This window comes from Heteronotia binoei, unplaced genomic scaffold (assembly GCF_032191835.1).
Source record: "Heteronotia binoei isolate CCM8104 ecotype False Entrance Well unplaced genomic scaffold, APGP_CSIRO_Hbin_v1 ptg001667l, whole genome shotgun sequence".
Taxonomy (NCBI): Eukaryota; Metazoa; Chordata; class Lepidosauria; order Squamata; family Gekkonidae; genus Heteronotia; species Heteronotia binoei.
This window is the reverse complement of record NW_026800351.1, coordinates 58132-66841: the sequence shown is the minus strand read 5'-3', so window position 1 is coordinate 66841 and position 8710 is coordinate 58132. Positions and strand designations below refer to the sequence as shown.

The window sequence follows — 8710 nt, the reverse complement described above, 5'->3', positions numbered from 1 at the left end:
TTGGTAAACCTAGTTGGAGAGCTCCTAGAAAAGTCATCAGGTCTAGATAGTAGCCAATGTTTGGATGGGAGCTCTCTTTGGAGCCCCATGGATGCCATCAGGAGTTACATTGTTCAGACGTGGACTATTCAGTATTATTCTTATGTTTTTGCCTTTTTATCCTGAGAAGCCCACAGTCGTATACACCAGAGGTGGCCAACGGTAGCTCTCCAGATGTTTTTTGCCTACAACTCCCAACAGCTCCAGCCAGCATGGCCAATGGCTGGGGCTAATGGGACTTGTAGGCAAAAAACATCTGGAGAGCTACCATTGGCCACCCCTGCTGTACAGTATTCTGCCCCCCACAACCCTTTTTATCCTAACAACCCAGCAAGAGGGAGTCCTTGCTCAAAGTCACTCAGCAGGTTTCATGGCTCCCTGGGGTAAATCCAGCACTCTAATCACACCAGCCCCAGGTCTCACACCTCTTTCTTACTTCCCCTAACGCCACCTAGAAATAGGAACTGAGAGAAAACCAACTTCACTTGTCAAAATCAGAGTTTGTAAAAAGAGAGAAAACAAACGAAACAAAAACAATTTAGATGCCTAATTTTATTAAAGAGCAATCCCTTTGCTGTAAGGAGACCTTAACACATACTTCCTCATATCACTAACTCCGTCCTTTCTGTTGTGCCCAAAAGTGTTTGTGAGATCCAGCTCAGGAAAACAGCCTGCGCAACAACTGGGCAAAAGTTTTGTTTCTGTGCACAGGTGCAAGATGAATTTCATTTGCAGTGTTTGCTGGTGTCCAGTTTCTTGTATTCTTCATTGTATGAAGCTCCCGCAAAACAGATGGCAGCACTTCGGTCACAGTTGCAGATAAACGCTGCACAGGTGTCGTTCTCTTCTGGAGAGAGAAGGAAGAAGAGAATTGTGGATCACTTCTCAGGGCATAAATATGTCATAAAACAATCTCTCACCTTCCACCCCTACACTCCCTTTTCTCTGGAAGCAGGAAACTATGGAAGAACTATTTAGGAAAAATTCTTACCAGTGGTGAAAATAGGAAAACAAAAATCTCTAGAGTGAGTTTGTAGACTGTATTCATAAATCCTAAATGCATCTCCCAACACCTTTAACAACAGCAACAAAAATGGTTAATGTGATCTTGGAGTGTACCAACAGAGGCATAATATCCAAATCACAGGATGTCATGGTCCTGCTGTACACTGCACTGATTAGGCCACACCAGGAGTATTGTGTGCAGTTCTGGAGGTCTCACTTCAAGAAGGATGTGGACAGAATGGAGCAGGTGCAGAGGAGAATGACGAGGATGATCAGGGGCCTGGAAACCAAGCCCTAAAAGGAAAGGCTGAGGTACCAGCTGGATATTAGGAAAACAATTTTTACAGGAAGTTTTTCAACAATGGAATCAGCTAGGTGATGAGGTGGTGAGCTCTCCCTCACTGGCAGTCTTTATGAAGAGGCTGGACAAGCACTTGTCAGGGATGCTCTAGGCTGATCCTGCAGTAAGCAGGGGGTTGGACTAGATTACTTGTATGGCCTCTTCCAACTCTATGATTCTTTGATTCACTGCAAATGTTTTTGGGTAGTGTATTGACCTCTAATAAAATTTTGGCTAGCCCGGCAGGGAAGGGCCTCTGCATGACTAGAGTAGACAGGACTGTGTTTGGTGGAGCAGTAATCTGCAGGGCCCAAGCGTATATTTTGAAATAATAATAATAATAAATTTTATTTGTATCCCGCCCTCCCCGCCTCGGCAGGCTCAGGGCAGCTAACATTTCATAAAAACATACAATAATAGATAAAACCTTTAAATTTAACAATATAAAACATTAAATTTAACAACATTAAAAACCATTAAAAACCAACATTAAAAACATTTTTTAAAAAATAGAAATGTTTCTTGAATCCAAAAGATTGGAAGTATGGAATAGGATTGGGTGTGCAAAGGCCTGTGCTAAACATTTATACTGGATACTGATATTGCCAGCTCTGGGTTGGGAAATTCATGAGGATTTTGGGGTGGAGCCTGGGGAAGGCAGAGTTTGAGGAGGGGAGGAACTTAATTTGAGTAAAATGCCATAGAACAAAGCAGCCATTTTCTCCATGGGAACTAACCTCTGGCTGGCAGCTGGCAACCGGTTGTAATTATGGGAGATTCCCCAGACACCACCTGGAGGTTGGCAGTTCTACCAGACACAGAGGCTTGGCCCCAAACAAGAAGATTTAGGAGGCAGCTTCTAAAGCCTGAACACATCTTGAGGAACTACAGTATTACCATGTTTTAAAAGGGAGCTCAACAGCATTAATGCGGAAGGGTCCAGGTTCAATCTCTGGAATCTCCAGTTGAAAGGATCACTATTTGCAGAGCTGCAAAGGCTACAGAGATTGCTGCTGATCTGAATAGTTAATATTCATGGAACAACTTGTGATTTTGCCTACAGTTGACCTTATAGTCTCTCCTTAATTAGCCACAGCTATTGAGTGTTATTTCCTCCACCCCTTCTCCCTATCTTTGGTCATAATTGTGTTAAAAAAAGAAAGTTATAATGTTATGTATTAATGAAAGATCTTTCCCTTAGACTTGACCACTACAGCCTCTCTTTTTAGAAAAGAAGCTTCTCTCCCTTGGTGGCAGTCTAAAAACAAAAATATTGTGAAACTTTCAAAAATGAAACCCCTGCTTGTGGTTAACATTTTGCTCTTATTCTACAACTGACCCTACATTTTAAATAAAGGTGGTATCCTTCCTGTGTTTTCTGGATCTTTTCTTTACCGTTATTATTGTGATTAATTACAGTTTAAACCAGCTAAAATGTGTCACCTTTTCATTCTATCTTTCCTTCCTTTCAGGAGCTCAGAACATAATTCATGCTTTTTCTATACTCCTCACAGTAACCCTGTGAGGCAGGATAGGGTGAGAATCACTGGCCGAAAGTCACTCAGTAAGCTTCACAGCTCATTTTGAACTTGGATTTCCCTACACTGACACTCCAACCATTATACTGGACAGTGATCTTCACCCCATTGGTTAGGACTTTCAGATGGGTTATGTAGGCTTCCGTCTGAAGTCATGAACTCTTAAACTGGCCATTTTTACTGCTTATGGAAAAATCTGCTGCTAGCATGCACATGTAGAAAACAGCCTCTATTTACATGCACATTAAAAGAGGTAGCAGAACTGCAAAACAAGGTCACTTTGCGGTGGAGACAATCCCCATAGCACAGGCAGGGCCAACATTCTGGCTCCTCCTCTTCCTGTCACCATGGCTGAGGGGTCATGAGGCTTCCTAGCATGTGCTTTACAGGTAGTGGATCCCATTCTGTTGCCAGTGGTACAAGGTGGATCTTAGTTCTTGAAAGTTTGAAGATGTTGGCATAATGTATACAGCATTTGGGTCTCCCCATCTGTTGTTTTTGCTTTGATTGCTTTCATTTTAAAGTACTAAATGAAATACATTTCTTCGTTTAGGCTGCTTACAACAGTGCTAATGGCAACGCAGAGAACCAAGTACAGCTTCATTCAAGAATTACCAACATCCCCTTTTCTGCAACTAACGCAAAGGAACTTGCAGCTGCAGTGTTCTTCTAAAGTCGTTGCCCCTTGCAGCTCCCTCGTTTGGATGACCCTGTGTTCCCCACCCTCCAAAACCAACCCAGACCTGAACACAGGAAGCTACCTTGTATCAGGTCAGAACACAGCCCCAACTGACCCAGTGTTGTCTCCTCTGGTTAACACGGCCTTTTTCAGCCCTAACTCTGCTCCTTGAGATCTTTTCAAATAAATATAAGGAAGATTAAGCCTGGAATAATCGTCAAGCAAAGGATGCACTTGGTCCCTCCAACTAAGTTATCATGTGGAGATGTATGTTACCACTGCAGGAGATAGCACTGCCAGAGCAGCTGTAGGTGTAGGTCTTTGTGTAGGGGTTGTCCATGAGGAATTTACAGTCACGGTGTTTAAGGGCGTCTCCATAGCAGTTGTCATGAATCTGGCAGCACCTGTTCAACAAGCAGAAGCATTCAGCACAATCCACAGTGTTTGGCAAGAATTTAGAGATAGCCATGCCTGGATCTAGCCCTGCATTGTGTTTGCATCAATGCCCTATCCCCTCCCCCTGGAAGTTTTCAAGTACAGGATTTGTAAATGATGACCCTCTTGTTCAGAGGTCTCCAACCTTTCTGACCCTGTGAGCACCTTTGAAATTCTGAGAGGGTATGGTGAATACCACTCCACAATGGCTACCACAGGAGGTAAAACAAAACCCAAAATGGCTGCCACAGAAGGGGATAAAAAGAAAAGCCTGAAAGGGGAAGGAAACTATACAGCGACTAGGAAAGCCTGGGTGCTTTACCAGTATTGATCCAATTCCGAAAACCTTTATTGGCAGAACTAGCAGTATAGATCCTCAAAATCCTTTCATTTGAATAAGAGCAGCCAATAACAAGCCCTGCCTTACAATGGCCCTGCCTAATTTTGGAAAAGCTTGTGGGCTCCAGGAGAAATAGTAGCAAGTGCTGCAGCACCCACGGATGCTATATTTGCTTTTGTTTGCCTCCAGTTCTGGTATACTGCTTCAAAACATGGATCAAGGCTCCATTTTGCATTCATAGATAACAGGCATTGTGAATGCATCAAATCCTTTATAAAAGGTTATCTAAGCTGGTAGTCATAACCAGATCTTGTGGCAACGCATTCCATAAGTCATGTATATGTCTTGTGACAAAGCACTTCTTTTAAATCCATTTCAGTGGGTCACCCTAAGTTCTAGCAGTATGAGAGAGGGAGAAAACTCTCTCCCTCTCAGTCAGCATGTTATGAACCTCTCGGTGTCATTCTGAATCAAATAGCCAATCAATCATTTATTACGATCAAAGATCAGCTTTTTAAAAACAGTCACATCTAAATGGTTTCCAGATAGAATTAAATTAAGTACATATAGGTGTGCCAAACATAAAACATATATAAAATACGTAAAATACATAATTATGTTAAAACACCACCTTCTCCTTTTGTCTAATTATGCATGCTGTAGCTCAAAACCTCACCACTTTTGAAGTAGCCAGATACCCCAAAAGGCTCCTAAGCTGGACATGAAAATGATTCCCAGTTACCCCTTCTTCTTTGGCCCCAGCAGGTATTTCAAGGTATACTAGATACAACCATGGAATTACCTTAAATCTGTCCTTCATGGATTTTTCTAATGACAAAAGGATTCAGATTAAACCAAGAGATTCCAGTGAAGAGAACATTACTGAGAACCAGTGTGGTGTATAGTTAGAATGCTGTGCTAGAATCTGGGAGATCTACTTTCAAGATCCCGACTCTGCCATGGAAGTTTACTGAGCGACACACTCTTAGCTTAATCATACCTCACAAGTTTGTTGCAAGGACACAATGGAGAAGAGTAGAATGTTAGAAGTCATTTGGGTCCCCATTGGGGAAGAAAGTGATGTGCAGATGAAGTAAACAAAAAGTAAACACTTCTGGAGTTAGAAGTAAAGTTTGGAATGCGGACCCACACTAACTGGACCATCATCAGAGTAGACAACATCTCTCATAAAACAATACAATGGGAAGATGCAATGGCTAGGAATGTAAGTACATTTGTAAGAAGGAACTTATTTACCTGTCCAGGTCATCCATTGGGGTCCCGCTGCCGCCAAGGCCACAGTAGCAGCCATAGTTACTGTAATCCTTCAGTGGGTCACTACTCGGAATGGTGCATTTGATCATGTTATGGAATTGCCATAAGTTCCGGAAGGGGGCACTGGTGGCGGCACTCACTGCGCCAACTAAGCAAGAGACAAACTTATCAGAAGATTATGCATATTAAGGCTAGGCCAGTTATCACAATAGCTCAAAGACACTTTCTTTACCCCCTTGACCAAACTGAAGGTGCCTCCCCAAAAGATTTACTTTTAAGTGGTGAAAGAATAGGAGTTAATTGCCTCAAAGGAGCCTGCCCCTTGATTGTACATTACTGATTTGGCCATGCCTCCTAAATGGCATGAAAGAGAGCAGCAACTCATGCTGACACTGAAAGATGGAGGATCATCTTGTTGATCCCTGGGGAATTCTCCCTCCCCCCACTCCTCCCCTAGCTATGGCGCATAGTCTTTTGTTCAAAGCAACCAACATGTCACAAAAATAGCAAGGTGTCTGAATTTTACAGAACTCTTCCTTGGGCTGAATGTTTGATACAAAAAAAGAGGAGAGTGGAGTAGGGGATGGAAGAAGTCCGTTGTCTTAGTCTTGTCTATAATGTGAAACTTTGTCAATACGTCCTGCAATATTTTCACTCTCTCCCACACATTTATTTCATACTGAACGTTTAGTCTGGTGAAGTTTTAAAAAAAAAAAAAGAACTTGAAAGCTTGCTCTTTTGTGATGTTTGGATTAGTCTGAATAAGAGTATTGTATGTACAACAGTATTCCCATTGATCTGTATGGCAACCTGCAATAAAACTCCATAAAACAGGACAGCATTCATTGGTAGACAGTCTATAGCGTACCCCTTTCTGTAGGTCCAGGGAGGTAATAAAAACCAAAGAATGCCCCCTCCTAACAAAATAACATTTCTTTACTTCCACTGGTTTGTTCCTACATTATCCTGACTCCACTTTGAGTCTCAAGTGGTATGTGGATACTGCAGTGTTCCTTAAGTGTATTTGGGTTTGGCCTTTGGCAAGAATTCCACAGGTGGGACTTCCACAATGGGGAAGGTGCCCAAGAACATTTAACTTTCCCCACATTGTCTGAACCTTTTAGAAGGCTCCCTCTGAATGAAAGAGTTTAGTGTAGCAAGGACCAAAGAAACACACTTTCGAGTAAAAGGAATGTCATTCTAAAGTAAAGCAGTCTCCTTCACCAACCCACAATGCCCAGATAACTGCATCTTACCTGTTGCCAGAAGAAAGAGAAGGACAAAGTTCATTTTGCTAGCGAAGTACAGCAGGAAAGGCTACAAGTGTAACTGGCAGGTTCTTTTATACCATAGCCTTACCTTGGGCCCCCAGATTCAAGATAATAATAGGGCGTTGTTTGCCTTTCTATAAGGAGCCCTCTTCTGTCAGATGGTAACATGTGATTTACGCAATTAAACCAAGGCCATCTACAGAACAGCCGCTTGCTTTCCGAGAGTTTGGCTGCCAAGTTTTCTGCCAAGGAATTTTGTTTGTGAAATGTTTAACATAATTCTAGTACAAAATGTTGTACTGGACATATTTTTTCTAAGAATCTGGGACCTGCTCATACTTTTTTAAAAAAATCACAGAATTTATATAATGATATAAAGAAGTAAATAAATTATACCCAGCCTTTCTTCCCAGTGGGACCCCAGAGTGGCTAACACAGTTTTTCTCCAATTTATTCTCACAACAACCCTGCAAGGTAGGTTAGGCTGAGAGTCTGTGACTGGCCCAAAGCTGCCGTGCAGGCTTCAGTGGCAAAGTAGGAATTCCAGTCTGGGTTTCCCAGATCCTAGTCTGCCATTGTAACCACTACAGCACAGAAAGAAGACCACAGAGCATGTGCAGAGCTCCTTTCCCTCATCATTAGATAACATGTATTTTATTTATCATGTGTGTGAAATTTTATGCTTGGAGGCAGATTAGGTATGCACACATGTACAAGGAAAAAATAATGGAGATCAGCAAGCAACAAAATGCAAGATAATTGAGATCAGCAAGCAACAAAATGCAAGAGGCTCAGATATCACAGATTGTATCTCATAGCCTTTGGGATCCATTACTTACAGAACTGTATCTGTCCATTGCAGATAACACCCACTTCTCACATTTGGCAAAGTAGACTCTAGACTCCAAACTAACGAACTAATTGAAGAAGACTATATTGGAGTAACACTGTGTAGGATTGCATGGTAAACTTGTTAAGTCTTTAAGGTGCCGTAAGACTCCTTGAACTATTTATGTTTGAGTAACCTTGATTAGTACCCTGTATTTGGCAGATATTATAGAAAAGCACTTGTCTAAGGACTCTTGTATTGTATCTACTTATGCTCTTTCTCCCTTGTTGCTAGTTTTAGAAAGACCATTTGCTGCTAGGCTTAAAGGCTACATGAACTCTGCTTTCTTTTTTAGAAAGACAATCCACCATTGAGTTATGGCTCCTCTGGGGTTTATCTGCATGTAGAGATACCCATGAAGACAATCTTGGTGGACACAACAACGAACAAATCTAAAATCACTTCAGCCTGGCAGCTGTAGGAATTCATAGCCACCCAAAGCCAGGATCAGCACATTTCCTTTCTTAGTCTCTAGGCTTTGCCCTCGTTGTGACCCAAGAACACCCAAATGGTTTTGAGGATTAGCAGCTTCCATTGTGCTGGATTTTGTGAGATGATAATAGCTTTGCAAACAGAAAGAACAGCTTGTAAATGGATTGTTTCAGATTAACAGGTAGCACAGAGTCTGTATTCTTGCCACACCAGGTTGTAAGAACAAGTTCCTTTAATCCCTGATGCAGTACCCTGCCTTATGGGCCAAGTTAATCCATGGATGGAGCTGTGGGTAAAGGCAGGGTTGGGGGAGGTCTGGTCAGAACTGTTAGTGCATGCACTCGCTTAGTTACTGCTCAGCTGGTATTGATAATAGTGGCTAAACCTGAACTATAGATCATAAAAATGCTTGGTTCATATCTTACCTCTGCAGTGCATCCATTAGGAAACCCTCCTCCCTTCTCTTT

General features: G+C 42.1%; 1 protein-coding gene across 1 annotated transcript; it reads right to left on the bottom strand.

Annotated features, from left to right (window-relative positions):
* Window positions 1–576: 576 nt before the first annotated feature.
* Window positions 577–7014, bottom strand: LOC132565780 (phospholipase A2, minor isoenzyme-like). Its single transcript, XM_060230507.1, has 4 exons — window positions 6908–7014; window positions 5634–5799; window positions 3878–4005; window positions 577–886 (listed from the first exon to the last, which is right to left on the bottom strand). The coding sequence occupies exons 1-4, from the start codon at window positions 6939–6941 to the stop codon at window positions 765–767; spliced, it is 450 nt and encodes a 149-aa protein (XP_060086490.1). The 5' UTR covers window positions 6942–7014; the 3' UTR covers window positions 577–764.
* Window positions 7015–8710: the final 1696 nt, after the last annotated feature.

Excerpts from the sequence above, each read along its gene's own strand:
- LOC132565780 (XM_060230507.1), bottom strand. The coding sequence starts at position 6,941 with ATGAACTTTGTCCTTCTCTTTCTTCTGGCAACAG. Across the intron at positions 5,800-6,907 it reads TCTCTTTCTTCTGGCAACAG|TTGGCGCAGTGAGTGCCGCC; the intron begins GTAAGATGCAGT and ends TCTCTTGCTTAG. Across the intron at positions 887-3,877 it reads CAGTGCTATCTCCTGCAGTG|AAGAGAACGACACCTGTGCA; the intron begins GTAACATACATC and ends TTCTCTCTCCAG.